This window comes from Amphiura filiformis, chromosome 6 (assembly GCF_039555335.1).
Source record: "Amphiura filiformis chromosome 6, Afil_fr2py, whole genome shotgun sequence".
Taxonomy (NCBI): Eukaryota; Metazoa; Echinodermata; class Ophiuroidea; order Amphilepidida; family Amphiuridae; genus Amphiura; species Amphiura filiformis.
In genome coordinates, this window is record NC_092633.1 from 29416475 (window position 1) to 29433534 (window position 17060).

The 17060-nt window shown below is 36.3% G+C and overlaps 1 protein-coding gene across 1 annotated transcript in view; it reads right to left on the reverse strand.

The window, feature by feature from the left end:
* Positions 1 to 2322: 2322 nt before the first annotated feature.
* The window catches only part of LOC140155239 (uncharacterized), a 45081-nt gene continuing 30343 nt past the window's right edge, over positions 2323 to 17060 (reverse strand). The window contains exons 30-45 of the mRNA XM_072177993.1: positions 16111 to 16332; positions 15838 to 15969; positions 15552 to 15720; positions 14963 to 15089; positions 13694 to 13821; positions 12941 to 13083; positions 12246 to 12390; positions 11150 to 11356; positions 10291 to 10494; positions 9527 to 10122; positions 8329 to 8479; positions 6781 to 7002; positions 6506 to 6595; positions 5505 to 5836; positions 4770 to 4974; positions 2323 to 4087 (exon numbers count right to left, since the gene is read on the reverse strand). Coding sequence (XP_072034094.1) covers positions 3825 to 4087; positions 4770 to 4974; positions 5505 to 5836; positions 6506 to 6595; positions 6781 to 7002; positions 8329 to 8479; positions 9527 to 10122; positions 10291 to 10494; positions 11150 to 11356; positions 12246 to 12390; positions 12941 to 13083; positions 13694 to 13821; positions 14963 to 15089; positions 15552 to 15720; positions 15838 to 15969; positions 16111 to 16332 — 3336 coding nt within the window. The 3' untranslated portion in view covers positions 2323 to 3824. The remainder of the gene's footprint in view (positions 4088 to 4769; positions 4975 to 5504; positions 5837 to 6505; positions 6596 to 6780; positions 7003 to 8328; positions 8480 to 9526; positions 10123 to 10290; positions 10495 to 11149; positions 11357 to 12245; positions 12391 to 12940; positions 13084 to 13693; positions 13822 to 14962; positions 15090 to 15551; positions 15721 to 15837; positions 15970 to 16110; positions 16333 to 17060) is intronic.

A 17060-nucleotide genomic window follows, 5' to 3' on the forward strand; every position in this document is an offset into this window, starting at 1 on the left:
TCTTTTCTGTTTCGGGAGCTCTATTGTTCAGAAACGAAAACGCAAGGGATTATGTGAATTGATCTGTTCCTTGAATTCATTGTTAAGCTTGAAGTACCAATCAGCTTATTTCAATACAGATGGATGCCTGTTGTACAAGACAAGATTATGGGAACACCCACAGTGTGTGGAAGACCGGTGTTTTTAGTGGTCTAGCGCCCCTTTCGCTGGCCAATGAATGACAAATAACATACATTTAAAATAGATTTGAGTCTGGCAATTTTGCCTGTAGCAATTATCGGATTACGAATTCCGATGAAAGAAATCCAATTAGTTTCACTTCAACGCACTTCTTGGGTGTTGCATATTACCAAGTTTTAAGGTGTATTTTGGGACGAAAATAATTCCCCGTTTCATCTGTACATAATCATATGACCGATTTTTGCGCGATTGCACGAACAAGTATACGTAATTCTTGGCAACACTGATTACTAGTGATTAATGTATATTTCTACGCTGGGCTATTTTCATGAGCTACTCCCGCCTAGGCTGAAGTACCTATACACCCAACGCAAGTCAATTGAAGCCGTACAATTTATCGCAAATTTACGACCGTAAAATTTAGACACTTCTTTTGTCTTGATTAGCATCAACCCTCTCATCTCAGGTTTTTCATGTCAGCAATTAACATAACTCCCGAAACCGAAACAGAAGTTATCTTTGTTCAACTTTTCTGTAGTCAACAAAAGACTAGAATAAAAGGATTGTTCACACGTACCATGCTAACACTTCAAAATAACAATGAGATCCGAAACCGAAACCGAAACCGGAAACAGAAACAGAAACAGAAAAGATAGAACGACAGTTAGTGGCCAACCAACCCTCGAATCGTACTCAGCGTTTCCAATAGTTCCTCTAGTGTTTAGCGATGTACTTTGATGTTATTTTATATTTATTATGGAAATAAATGACGAATGAATGCATGAATAAATATTTCCCTTGCGTTTCCTTTTTCATTAATAAAGGGTTCACAAAAAATAACTCCCCCCTAAAATTACAAAACATTTTTTCGCATAACTTGACATATATTTCGTGGATTTGAAAAATTTAAAAACCTGTGAATAAAGGAATTGTTTTTCTACCCGCCCAACGTTCTTTCGTCTGAAAATCTTTTTGTTTTGGCTAAAAATAATCACGTTTTCTAAAAATGATGCTTTCAGAAAAAGTTGCACTTTTCAACATCCTCATTTATGTCAAAATTAGCTTCAACAAATCATTATTTTGCACTACGTGATGGTTTCATGGGTGACTAAGAGTTCAGAGACAAAAAGGTGAAGAAAAAAACCCAATTAAATCAATCGTAACATTGATACCGAGAAAGTTTTGTACATTACATGTATGGGATGTTGAAAAGCGCAACTTTTTTAAGGCATCATTTTGGAAAAATGTGATTATTTTTGACCAAAACAAAAAAGATTTTGAGAAGGGATAACTTTGGTAGGGTAGCAAAAAGATGCCGTTAATCACAGGTTTTTAAATTTTTCAAATCAACAAAATGAATGTTAAGTTATGCAAAGAAATGTTTTGTAACTCCTAAATTGATTTTACCATTTTTGAAACACCGGCTCAATAAAATCTTCTAGAAAAACCCAGTACGTGTTAATTAGTCATTGTTTTATACTGCAAGATGATTGCATGGGTGACTGGGTAATCGTATACATAAAAATTAAAGAAAACAAAAACACCATTAAATAAATCAAAACATTGATATCGAGAATGTTTTTGTACATTAAATGTATAGGATGTGGAAAAGTGCAACTTTTTCTGAAAGCATCATTTTTGGAAAATGTGATTATTTTTGGCCAAAACAAAAAGATTTTTTAATGAAAGAACTTTGGGAGGGTAGGAAAATGATTCCTTTATTCACAGGTTTTTAGATTTTTCAAAACAACGAATTCTATGTCAAGTTATGCAAAGAAATGTCTTGTAATTTTAGGGGGGGGGGAGTTATTTTTTGTGAACCCTTTATTTCACATGCTTTTACTTTGTACTGCTTGATTTCGTTTTCTTTTATATTATCAAAATAGCATAGTAACCTCATTTTATATTATATATGTTTTGCACCCAATGGAAATAATTTTTTATGTTTACTTTATATACACTACAGGTCTTATGTACTTTTATCGGAGTTGAATTTTCTAGAATTTGTTTTTCTCTGCATTTCCTTGAAAATTATATTATAAGACATCGAAGGAAGTGTATTTTACATACACTACAAATCCTAGCTATGCTATATATTTTATTAATTATATATAGGTCCCTATTAAATGGTACTTTTTGTTGTTGTTTTTACTCATCTAGAAAAGATACATGGAAAATATAGTGGAGTCCAAAGTAGTCATGATAGTTGCGAATGAGAACCATCTGTTTGTACCACAATTATTTTTAAGTTTCTGAAGAAGGATACCATGCGCCACAGTATCGAAAGCCGCCGCGAGATCGAGCATTAATAACAACCGCCCGATAATTGTTAAGCTCTTCTTTATTTAGAGAAGGCCTTTTCAGAACAGGAGTGATAACAGCGTTCTTAAGATTGTCCAGGAAAATGCCAGAAGATAAGATACATTAACAATCCTGGTCAACGTGGGAAGCAGCACACTGATGTGTTGTTTCACAAGCCAAGTTGGTAAGCGATCATTTTGGCATTTCGTAACTTCCTCTAACACCTCATCCTCGGAAACATTTCTGAACTCATACATAATATTATGTCTATCTTGTTTTGTACCCAAACATGCATTCCTGTACTACATCTACTTACAGTTGCAATTTTACACAGAAATGGTACCATCATTATTTCTTACACTACCACTATTTACAATTATCATTTCTTACACTACCACTGTTTAAAATATTATGATGCAACTCATTACAATCAAGCTCAAAGCGGATTATTTGGATCTTTTCTGTAAAGAAACAACTGAAGTTGTTTGCAAGATCGACAGAGTTTGTATCAGGCAATGATTTGTTTTGCTTATTTTGAAGCTCATTGATGATTCTGTACATTTATACTTAGAATTACAATTTGCGAGAAAAAAACCTCCGATTTTGCATTAACCATTGAATCTTTGACCAGTTTCTTGGCAGCAAGAATGATGGACATCCGTAGCTAATATTTGACACTGGGCGGAAATTCCTTCAATCCTCTTTATTAAAGGCTTAATGTACGATTTCCTTCAAATTTTAAATTTGTCATTATATACTCAAAATGCTGAAATAATACTAGTAATAATTATCGGGAATGGTTTCTGTCCATTTTGAGCTGAAATAACGAGGTAAAGTGAAAGAAACACTGCTTGTTATTTTTACCGTTTAACACGCAGTTCTATGGGAGGACATAAAGTCATAATTCTTTGAATTATGACTTTATGTCGAACTTTGCTCTGTTTACCTACAAACACAACAAATTTGGCTGATTCCATTTAGGTGCAAGTTGTGACATGTGTAAACATTACAAATATGCCAAAAAATCAGGTTTGAAAAAAATTAACCAAATTCATATTATAAGATCGTACATTATGACTTTAAGGGAAGGCTTCTTCAAGAGCGGGAATACAATCGCCTCACGAAGCTTCGATGGAAAGACAGGTGTCCTAAATGGCATATTGATTGTATATGTTAACGGTTTACACAACAATTCGATTCCCTTTAAACAACCACAGAGGAATATGATCTAATGCACATTTGGATGGCATAGATGATCGGAGATCTCGGATATTGAATTAAAACCTATTTAAGCCATTAATCATTGTATTCTAGGTACAAAAAATTACTTAATTATTTAAAAATTATCCAATAATAACATATTTAATAGTTTCATAAAGACCAACAGTATTAATAGCCGATATGGCGATATAATAATCTGTTGATGGATGTAAAGGCGACATTTCAAGATGAGTATCTAAAGTTTCTACCCATTGTAAGACATCACTCCCTCCTTCAACTGTCCCGATGGAAACCTCATAGATAAGCTGACTTGTTGACATGAATACACCAGTCCATGTAATCTGCACTTTGGTATCCTCTAACCACTTAACTCCGACTGTGACACCTGTGCATTAAATAAAACATAGAATTAAAATTTAGAAAATATAACTCGATTACCTTTGATCGTACGAGAGAAACTGAAACTAAACAATTGAAGTGCTTGCTGAAGAGAGATAAATTATCGCACATTATATGGAAAATTGGGCTCAGATGTTTACAAATTCATGAACATGTTGAATGGGGAGCAGGTGAAGTAAAACATTATGGATTTCAAACATTTTGTTACGATATTGACAATTGAAAAGCAGTAAAAATTATATGTTGTCTATTCAACGATTAAACGTTGGCCTATTGGCGATATGGGCTCCCTTAACAAAACTGGAATTTTAAACACAAACTAAAAGTGCCCTCCCATAAAAAATTCCACCAGCAAATAAGGGCACACACCCTTAATTCTTGTTGGGATTTTTAGAGGAGGAGCTCTCTATTTGTACACGAAATTTACGAAAGAATCCCAAAACAAAACAAAAACAAAAACACGCCTACCGTCCGACCCTACTTAAAAAGTTCGTCTCCCCTTGGAACAGGGCTGCTTTTACGTCACCTTTAGCGCCTTTTGTGGGGTTCGACAATCCAGGGAAGGGCCTAGTGGCAAGTAAATCAATACGCAGGATCAAAACATACATGGATCATAATTAAGTCGATATGGATCAGATGTTCAATATGATTGTGTATTTTATCAATACCTGTCAATCTTGGCTTTCCTGTTTCAATGAACAAAGTTTCTTGCACTGTGTCACTTTGAAGCCCTGCGTTATTGACAGCTCGAACATATAGAGTGTAAGCTTCACCATGTTTGAGGTCTAGTTCATCAATTGTCACGTGACGTTCTGAAGACGAACCACATTGTGTCCAATTGCCATCTGAACTTGATGATGCAAGCAAAGCACACTGTTACAAAGATATGATGAATACTATTTACAAACAAAGTATGACTTGAACAAAAATGAACACAAAGTTTGCATTTTCACTTCACAACTTAATAATAATAACAGATTGGACAATAGGAAGCATATGGTGGTATGGCCCACTGATTGGCCCATGTGGTTGTCTTTTATAGTGCCTAGGTGCCTATATAAGTTTTTGACCTGTGTCACTCCTCATGGGCTATTGTTTAATGTAGCATTTTACAAAAAAGGTAACCTTGTGCAGTCATAGTTTCTGGAAAAATAACCTCGTTTGAGGCATTTGGTTGTTAAATGTTTACATCTTTTAATACTACATAGCATATGATACAGGCCCTGTTTGGCTGAATGAGTTTTTTGACTAAAAAAGGCGAGGCGGTGAAATTATCACATTATTTTAAAGCAATATGTAACCTAATGAAAACACGCAAACGCAATTTTTATTTGAAACCTAAACTACTATAACTACTATAAAATATATAATTTATGATTTATAAGGCATTCTAAGTTCCTTACCTCGTAATAAGCTATTCCAGCAGCATCCATGAATCCATTCCAGGATGCTCGAACTCGTGTCGATTGAAACTGATATATATCCCGAATTAGATATCCAGTAACTTCAAACCTTTTAATGGTCACAGAAGCATATTCAGCATCAGGCGGTCGAGTGGCAACAATGGCGCCATCTGATGTGCGTGTTGTAGACAACATAGCCCCATTGAAGCATTTCACTGTTGTGTATATCTTTTGTCCACCTATGATAGTATCATTAACATTCAGTTGCAGTTCACCGGTTGGTGCATGATGACGTGTTAACCTGTAGATGTCTGTATCTCCTGGTGACGATCCTGAAACAAAAAGGTAACACTTTGCTTGAAGATGCGTCATGCATGGTTTGTATATGTTATGGAGAAATAAACATTCCAATGTTTAATTAGAGAATAAATGTATTGTTTTTAGCCACTGGAGTGCATCTATCGTCTCATATAACACGGGCGACATCATTATTTTAAGTAAAACAACGAGGCGAAGCCGAGTTGTTTTACGCCAAAATAATGATGTCGCCCGTGTTATATGAGACGACAGATACACGACAGCGGCTAAAAACAATACCTTTATTCTCATTCTTAAACACTTCAATTTAAATAGAAATATCTTAAGTATTAATCAAATTAAATCCTACACTTTACAAAGGAACTACCTAGGGCTTAAAATCGATCAGTCCAATTGTTGCTATGCGCCTCCGATTGGTTCAAATAGCGAGTACGCGTATCGCGTTGATGCACACACGCTAACCCGTGTGATATCGTGTCATATCACACGGGTAAGAACCAATAGGATTGCTGGAACGTTCTCAAGTGTTTAAGAATTCATGTCATAAATTACATTGAACAGGACGCATCCGTTATTTAGCAACCAATCAGCTTTTGTGTCTGGTTTAACTATTGTAAACCTATAACATTTTGTCATAAGAAATAAAAATTATTATTATTTATTATTAGTGTATTATTACTTACCTACGGCATAATCGCAATATTGTATACCACTCTCTTCATCTGATGATGACCAACTTATTGTAAAGTTCGTCATTAAAATATAGTCAACATCTGCATGTCAAATAAGACAACCGTACAAAGTGTTTATTAATTTGAATTTAGTGACGGTTTTATCCAAAGAGCTTAAAACCACTGACTGACTTATGGTATTGAAATATTAAAATATTTAACAATCACGCAGTGGCTGCCCCTGATAAATAATAGTACGACACATTACTTTCTCTTCTCACATTCACCTTTTTGATGGGTGCCGTCATAGATATGATGAATCGTTGGTGGCGTAAAGTCGACGGTTGTTGCGTTTGAATATGACAATGACGAAAGTCCCGCTGCATTAGTTGCCATTACAGTGACAGTTACTTTTGAACCATGTACTAAACTTAGCTCGCTGTTGATTGCGTGGGACTTGGTGCCAACAGATACAAAGTTCTGCAGTTGAGTTCCCCCTTTGACGTATCCTGGGTAAAATGACGTTGATATAAAATGAGTTATATCAGATTCAGCTAAGCATTTGCATGGCGTATTACAACATACGGTAAGTTCAGTATATTTTGCTACCATTGGCTTCACGCACACTAGTAGCGTAGCGATCAACAGGCAAATGTATCGGCAAATGGACATGTCGTTTGCACGAAAAGATGATTACATTTTCATCATGTTCATGCTGTGGTCCGGTGATTCTGATTTGGCATATGATTGTTATGACGGCATTTAGATATTAGTTCGGATCTCCGATTTATTGTGTGTGACCGTCTATTTTGTTTCATCATTGGGCCGGGCATTGGGCATTGGGCTTGCTGACTGAATGTTAAAAGATACCGGAACCACACCAAGTGTTTCCCCCACTTGTTGTTGAGGGTGATTCCTCAACAACAATATGAACAAGAAACAGAACATTCGAAATGGGGCTAGAAGAAAAGAAATATAGACTACACATTACAATGGGACGTAATGAAAAAATCCAACACAAATGGACGTAAAACCGGGTAATACAATCTGTGCCTGGTGGAAAAATTGACAATAGCCACAAACCACACATACAAGAACAACCCAATCAATTCGGTCGATTCACAATACGATGCGCCTCCAGCGGTCGATGGGGAAAGGCCAAAATACGCAGTGCATCATGGGCAAATGTCGACATCCAAAGCCCGCGTAATACGAATATAACACAGGAACATGTCAATGTGTGTTTAAATGTCAATATAATTATGACACACGCGTATGTACACTAAACAGAAGTTTACAATAATTGTAGTAGATCCATTTCCGATCAATTGATCACACGGAATCCTTTGTGGAACTGTTTTCAGCATTATTATTATCACACTCGCGTAAAAACCCAATGGTGGTTATGAAGGCGATGTCGACCCTGGAGGTCAAAGTTTGGACTAGCAAGAGCAACCGTTGGAGGCGCATTGTATTGTATCGCGAGAATTGAAGATCCGAATTTCTCCCTAAACGCCGTCAATACCAATATCAAAACCACCAGACCGCAGCAAGAAAAAGTAATCACCTTTCCGTGCAAAAGACAGGTCCGCCATGATGATCGCCCCATAGAGTGCGTGAAACGAAACCAATGGTAGCAAAATAGACTGAACTTAATTGGTATATATGTTTATAGACGAATTACGTTGCAAGGGCCCGTTATGTCGGTATGTTGTTTATATGCGAAGGAAGTAATAGCAAAGCATACAACACACACCAACCAACAAAAAAAGAAAGAAAACAAAATGCACAGACATGATTTCACTACGTGAACCCAAAAAATTTATATTACTCACCTATTGCCCAACGGTACTCAACGACTGGACTTTCTGGATCAATAAAATGCCACTTTGCTTCGATTGAAGCCCAGTTTAGTACAAACTGCGTTTTAACATGGACATATGAATCGGTGGTATGGTTAGTGACCCCATATGTAACTTCTTGTACCTGCAAAATACGAAAAAGTTGTTTAGAAATCTCGTACTTTAGTGTTTAAGATACATTCTATAGTATCATACCCTTGGAAAAGAGAAATTAATGAAAAATGACCGCTGTTGACCTCTTCAAATTGTGAACATCACAAGAAAAAATACACCATCATCAGGAAAAATATGGCATAACAGATACTCTCCAAAACACCAGTTTTGTATGATATGTATATGAGGCCTTTTAATAATTGAAGATATTCATCAGGTTTATTTTCCGGGGTCTGTTTATACTGCATGTTCTGGATAAACATGTTAAAATCGTCGTCTTTATTCCATAGTGGCGTAAAGTGATTTTTGGTTTCTTTTTTAAAATTGGCACATAATGTTGTTAATGATGTCTCAGCAGTCAAAATTAGCTAATTAATTAATACTTAATTAATTAAATTTGGCACATGCTTACAAAGTAAAATTTTGTGTTTTCCATAGTGGCCTATCTACTTACGCCACTTTTAAAACATATTGGAGAAAAACAAAATGAAAAATATTGCACTGCATACTGGCGTATCATCTTACGCCACTGTGGGATGAAGCCGACGTTATGTAACGCCGAAGTGATTACACGGCGGCCGAGGTGACGTAAGGTTAGTGATATGTGCTTTGTATGTGATCCATACTGACGTAATTATTGTTTTCAATTTGCCAGTACATGAAAATATATTTTCTTTTAATACAGAAATTTTACATCAAGAACAAAACATATGAATGTCTGATATATTTTTATATTGGCATTTCTTCACCCCTTCCCATCGGTACATTAATTTCCCAGGCCCGTCAATTTGCATTAGATTCCCAAAAGTTTTGCGAACGGTTCTCTTACACAAAGTTGCACCTACTTAACAGTTGCGCTTATCAAACAGTGATTTTATGTCTTAGCGTAAATTCCTCATCTGTGACGTTTGTGAAAAATGAGGTTGATCAGATCCGTTGCATCTAGCACCCCTCTGTTTAATCGATGATTAACTTAAAAACATTTCAATTTACGAATACTAGCTATTGATTTGTTTACCTGAACAATGTCGAGAAGCATGCCATTAGTGCGACCTAGTGATGATAACGTTATTTCGGATTCGTTATCGTTTGATGTAAAATAATAGGTATGATGAAGCCATGGCAATTCTTGATCTGTAAGTGAATGTGCATCTGCCGGTCGATCATAAAGTTTGAAAACTTCATTCAATCCTGTTGCTTGTATTCGACCCTCTTGATTCAGTAAGGGTTCTCGGGAACCATTAACGTGACTAACATGAAACGAGATGCGATATATGTGTCCTGAAGTTGTTGGAAATGTTTGAGAGATGCTTCCAAATATAACAGCGAAAGCGATTCCATCCTGAGCATTATCCGTCCCGGCCCGTATGACTTCGGCTTTTGTGTTCAAGGACGTATTCCAATAAGAGAGGGGAAAACTTTCCATCTCTGATCCTAGCGATCCAGACGGTGGCACCAACTCAAAAGAAGGGTTTTGCAATAGGTTACTTCCGATATTTACGGCCTGCATTCTGACTGGAGGGGTAGTATCAATTACTACGCCATCAGATACAACTACAGTGGACTGCAGCCCGGCAGAATCTACTGCAATTATCTTAGAATAGTACTTGAATCCTGTAAGATGGTATAATAATAATAATAATAATAATAATAATAATAATAATAATAATAATAATAATAATAATGAAACATTTTACCAACGATCGTGTCATAATATATATCAGTATTTATTATGTGACAACTTTTATTATAACGAATATACAGTAGTCTAATAACACCCACCACCAGTCAAGGGCGATTTCAAAGTCTTTGTTGCTGATGATTTTAATCCCACGGATGTCCAGTCTATAACATCGCATTCATCGGACGCAGTCGTTGTACCAATACACCAGTCGTACCGATAAATGTAGGATTCAAAATCAATAAATCCATGCCAAGAGGCAGATAAAAGCGTAGTAGAGTTTTGAAATTCTAAATCATGAAGACCTGAATAAAGAAAATATTACGTGTTTTGAATGAATGGCGTTGTTTCATCTGCTTGTACTAAATTTTACGATGTCATTCACAGCAATATGTATACATATTATACTCCGTTTACGTAGCTTGAGGTAACCAGCAGGTTGTTAGTATTGAAGATAAATTTCAACTTTTAGTTACAATCTTTAGTTACAAATTTAACGGATATGAAGTTATTACAATGTAAAAGGAAAATTGTTTTTATCTTAAAGCGATATATATTTTCAGAAATATCCATCTTTTTCGTAATTGACTACTTCCCTGCCGTTGGCGGCGTTTGGCTAATTTTAATCATAATTAATTAGAAGCTATTAGAGTTCATTTTAATTTTTCAAGAAAGTAACACTAATTAATTATGCAGATTAAATTAGCAAAATGATAAACACAATATACTTCTATTGTGCTTGTACTACATATGTACCAAGTCTCAGCTAGATGGTCCTTATAGTTACTTGGCAAATCAACTTTGCATAATTGAGAGTATGTAGTTTACATATTTGGCCTCGCTTTCAGTTTTCCGCTTAGCTAACTCCGGCATAATTGGAGTTAGCAGAGCCAAACGCCGCCAACGGCAACGAAGTGGTCAATTACGAAAATAAAAAGGTAGGTTGTTTTAGAAACAGACCTTCTCCATCGTACACTACGCCAGGTAATGGTGGAATAGTATCAACCAAAAAGCCATCACTACTTTGTATGCTATGAAGGCCAGCTTTGTTGTAAGCTCGAACGCTGCAAAAATACCTCTGTCCGACAACCAAGTCTAAGTCGCTAAACATTAAGTTCATGGCTGACGCAGGTTGGATGTGGTCGCTAAATGTCCGGACGTTCTCGCCTATACATGAGTGAGTTTCATTTTTAAATTGTTATAATAAAGGTGAAAAACAAGAACCCATCCAATTGATTGTTGTTGTTTTTTGGGGGTTTTTTTTCATATTTTTGGTTTGTTATTATTAAGCCCTGTAACATTTTTTGAGTATCATGGCCAAGAAAGTATTCTCTTCCTTTTGTACGACGTATCATAGTTAACTATTATTATACACACTTACCAATGTAAAGCAATGGAAACCTATCACATAAAGTGATGCGTTACTATTTTTATTCTTAAAAGGGACATGTAGCAATATCTTGAAAACGTTATTGCGTTTGCAGCAAATGATCAATAAAAAGAGTTAGACCAGAGTTGTGGTTCATGTCACATACATTGCGTGATCATATTTAATGGTAAACTTTTGTTTTACATCAGTAGTCTAAGAGGGAAACAGATCCGGGGGTACTCCCACTTGGGAGGTGACGCGTGTGCAGGGCTGTTAAGATCCCGTTTTTAGCAAGCTGTCACCGAAGACACCTATCGATTTTGAATGCATGCTTGTCACCCACTTATTTTTCCATTCGATATGTCGCCCAAACGGCCGTGTTTTTCAATTTAAACAGCAACTTTCATTTATCACTTATTTTGTTACTTATTTTGAAATAACAAAGCTATTTAGAACTAGACATACCAAATGGCCCGATATCTTGTACAATTTGCTCTCACCCAATGACCGTATATTTCTTTTATATTTTGTTCCAATATAATGCCCCTTAGTGTGAAAGACCAGACCTACTATATCCATTTCATATTAAAATGCCCCCCCCCCCCCAAAAAAAAATTAACAAGATTTCTTCAGCTGAGAACATTTATTTTCTTTAAGATTCAGCAACAGATTCACTAATGCGGTTACCTTCTGGTACTGTGCCCAGTGCCACTTCAAAGTGATCTATTTGCGATCCATCGGTGAATACATTTTGCCACGACACTGTACTTTCATTTGGGTTAGTAGTAACATCTATATCGTTTTCATCATCACCAGAATGAACATCTTTTACCTAGTTGAAATATAAAGTTAATCAAGGGATATGTTAGTCTACTCATATATCCCCTTTTTAAAACCATTATTTTTGCTTCCTTTCACAAAAACCCTGCCCGAGAACCACATATGCACAAGATAATTGTCTCGGGTTGCGCACTCTAGGGGGACATGGAAGAGTGAGTAGAATCGGACTGACAGAATCAGTCTGGACAGAATAGGAAATACTGATTTTCAAAGGGTCTAGAGCAATGTAGGCTAGTGATACATGTGATATGTGTATTTTCTTGTGGCTTTATCAATAAAAAATCCTTTAAAAGGAATAGGGCGAGCAAATTAAAAATTGTCAAGAGAACTATATAAATGGGTAGTTTATAACGCTTCATAACATTGCGGTTTCAGAAAACGTTGTATATAGGCCTAATGTTTTTTTGAAATTTGACAAACATTTTTTATATTAAACCTTGTTTACCCTGTTCTTCAGCTAGAGAGTTATGAATATGTTAATTTGTTTAAACACAAAATGATGTCATGTGACAACAATGACATGGTGTTTCTATTCTACCTACCCTTACTGCTCGTTGCTTCTTTATTTGTGGTGGCGACACGTCTGGTGTAACTCCATCGGACCGATAAACGGCATATGTACCTTCGTTAAACCACGCACGTACAAAAAAGTAGTATTTGGTATTCCGTACATCAAGTTCGTTGCCTGAAATACAATTGTCATATTTAAGTCAAACGTCATTTTGCTCAAATTAAGTGCCAAGGATGGTTCTAACTTCAACTACCCCCGAGTCATTTGGCAACGTTGAGCGTTTTGTCAGGCATTTCAGGTGGAAAACCCTACAAGTAGTTGGGACCATACTCTCTACGTTTGATGATGAGGGTTAATAAACCTCAACGCTTGATATTGTGAAAATGACATTACGTTTCACTACCTGAAGAGAATTGATCAAAAATTGAATTACATCCTGAGGTTGGTATCTGTCAATGAGTTGACCACACCACCAAGCTGTCATTATAGCTAGAGGCAGTATATGGCACACATGGAAGTTTTGCCTGAAGCAATTTGTGGTTAAATGTTGTTCCCTCACTACAAGAGTTATTACCGTCGCTTTGGTTGAAAAAGGAGGTGAGACATGATCAAATCTCTCCAGGTAACGTTATGGAGGTAAAATGTCTTTATAACTTTTTACACTTTATTACCCACTTTATTACATTTATGTGCAATTGTGAGTTGATTCGCCGGATTTATCTGAGGTAAGATTATATTATCTCCGGTATATTCTTAAAGAATAAAATACAACAAAATATCATGCCTCTGGGTAGTGGGAAAATTGCCAGTTCTTCGGCTCCCACGTCGTGCCATACTCTATCGTGTGTTATATCAAACACACCAGTAGGTTCCTCGTCGGTAGAAGTATGATCACCTGCACTCCATTCATACCTTATAATAAAAGAACATTGGTTAGTCACAAGATGTAAAACGAAAGTCGTGAGAACTTATAAATTAACGTAGGTTTTCCTAGTTGTAAACAGTGCCGGATCTACCATTGGCTCCGGGCCCAGGGTGGGGCCTCCAACTTTTTGCCTGGCCCAGGACCCCAAAAATGTAAATCCGGCCCTGGTTATAAACATCGAAAATAATACAGAGAAACAACTCTTTCATTGTACACATAAAACAACATTTTAACCTTAACTTTATAGCACAAATGAGTGTTTTTTCTCTTACAAACTTGTCCATGATGCAGTCATGTCTACAGTAGAATTCATCTCGACCTTTGCAGGACTTAACCCCATTAAAAGCTATTAAACCAAGATAACACTCATTGAAACAGCTCAACTGATTAAATCGGATCTTCTCTGGTTGTGCACAAGTGTCTGTTTTCATGTGCGATATCGCAATAAAGCTGGTATTCATAGCTTTAGTTGGGTAACCGATTATAAAGGAAACGAAAGGAAACAATGTTATGTATGGCTTTGTTCACGAAATCAGACAATGGCGTGCTTTTTGTAAACCAGCATTCTTGAAAATGAGCAACATAATGATTTTTGACTTAACACGGTTTGAAAATAATTTCTTCATATTTTTGGTGTTATCTGTCGTTTACATGTCCTTCCTAAAACACACAAGTACGACCCTCTCCAAACACCTAAATTAGCTAAAAATTTAGGACATGTTACAAAACTAAATTGTCTAGAATTTTAGAAGAGTACTTTTAATATTGGCCGGTTATTTTTCACACAGCGACGTTAACTAGGCAATGTACTATTACCTATAACATTAACTAAAACACCAAAGTACGAATATTTCCAAACATCTAAATTAGCTAAAAATTTAGGACATGTTAAAAACTATATTTTCTAGAACTTTAGAAGAGTACTTTTAATATTGGCCGGTTATTTTTCACACAGCGACGTTAACTAGTCATATCCCCATACTGTTAACGTAGGGCTATTTGTAGAGGTCACGCGTCAATGGGAAAGAGCACTGTGTATTGTGTATAGGAAAACGGACAGTAACTGCAGTATGCTTTGTGTTAAAAGCAAATATTTCTAACATAAATAATACAAAGCAAAGTAAATACCAGTTGGGTAAATCCTGCCCTACTGGATTCCAAGAGGCAGCCATGATGCACCTTGATGGAGAGTAATCAATGTCTTCGATTGTGTCAAATCGTACGTTAATTACATCAGTCACGTTAATAAGTGTATCTATAGTAGTGTAAATTAATGAAAAAAATTATATGGAAAAGGTAATTTTGTCTCTTGTGCACCAAAAATGTTAGGAAAGCTTGGTCTCACTCTGTGCTTGCGTAAGAGTTTGTTGGGCACAATTAGTCTCATTCTCCTCCTCATCATGCATGTCATCGACATCATCATCACCATATTCACGATATTGCTAAAGGTAAATTTTCAGACGCTGGAACATGTCATCACGACCAAATCAATAGAATCTATCTAGAAGGTCAAAAAGGGCGGTGAAGCATTGGATGACATGATCTGGGACTGTTTTAGTCACCCAATGCTCCCCACCCTTTTTCATCTCAAATGACCTCCTAGATTTTCTTCATTTTGAATATATTCCTATTAAGTATTCATTTTTGCATTTGCAAGATATTAGGTAGTTTTTAGCTTGTTACATACATCTGTAATCAGTAATTGTGTTTTACGTACCTCCTGTATATTTTCCACAAGAATTAACTTGACGCTCACATAACTGATCCTGAGAAGCACACACACAGTGTCCTTCACATGAGTAGCTAGTACATCGTCGAATTAACATTAGGACTCCACCAGGAAGGACATCGAATGCCGCTATCGCTCTGCTGCTCTCCAAACCAACCTTTTAATAGCACGAGAAACATCATTAATACTAGGTTTAAACATTTATCATTGATTGAATATCATTTATGTAATGTTATTTATTTTGTGCATAAAAAGTTAAAACAAACGATGTTACCCCATTAACAGCCCAAAGTGAAGCATATAATCGTTGGGTTTCAGTTAGTCCGTTTTGTAACGATATGGTTGTTCGCTGAATCGGTCCTTCCTCAGTGCCTAGTCCACTATCGTCATGTTGAACTGTGCCATTCTGTAAACAGTTAATTTAGTACTTGAATAGTTATTCTAGCTGAAGCTTTCTTTAAGTATTAGGCTATAACCTAAAGAAACACATCGCAATCAATTCCGTTTACATATTGAAATAATGATAAAAAGTAAAGAACGATATTACCTGATGTAAATCCTGACCGTTATAAGTTGTTCCAATAGTTAAAGCATATTCTGTAATCCCAGAGTGAACATCGGTGAAACCTAACCATGCTAGATTCAATGATGTCGTGCCATTTCCGTCCACTAACCAATTCATGTAGCCATCAATGTCACGATGAATTAAATTGGCTGCGTGTTCAGATTGTATAGCAAAATATCCTGTCGAAGGACGGCTAGAATCAACCTACAATAATAGAGTAATAGCGCTTAATGCTCTGCGTGGTAGCCATGTGCTTCAACGGAAAAAGTTGAAGTTTTGAAATATTTTCTCAAAATATCAAGAGCTATCTTAAGAACTACTGAACCAATACTAGGCTTGTTTGGACTCATTTTAATGCATTTTTCATGCTGAATCCAAATGACAGTTTATATTTGTGACCGTACAGCACGAATGAGCCGTAAATGTCCTCAATTGTATTCTGAGTTACAGTGTAAAATGGGCATGAAGGTCATATTCATAGGTATTTCAATTTGGTGCTACGTGTATCTCATTAAATGAGGTACACGTAGCACCAAATTGAGGTACCTATGAATACGACCTTCATGCCCATTTTACACTGTAACTCAGAATACAATTGAGGACATTTACGGCTCATTCGTGCTGTACGGTCACATTTATGAAATTTTTGAATTTGAAAAATTTTGAAATTGAAACATGTCGTCTGCAGTCGACACCCGCGTGAACAGAGTTAAAGGGATGCAATCCGGTCGTCCGTCATTAACTTGATTAAGGCCTGATTTATCAGCAATTTTCAATGTTTCCTTCCCGATATTTGATTCACCCGAAAACATGTTTTCGAGGGGATAGTATGCCCATCTACCACCTGCCACTTACATACCTGTGTTAAAATGCTTAAAAGCTTCTTAACCCGGGCTTAATAGTCAAGTGATACTGCTTTGTCTTACTATTTG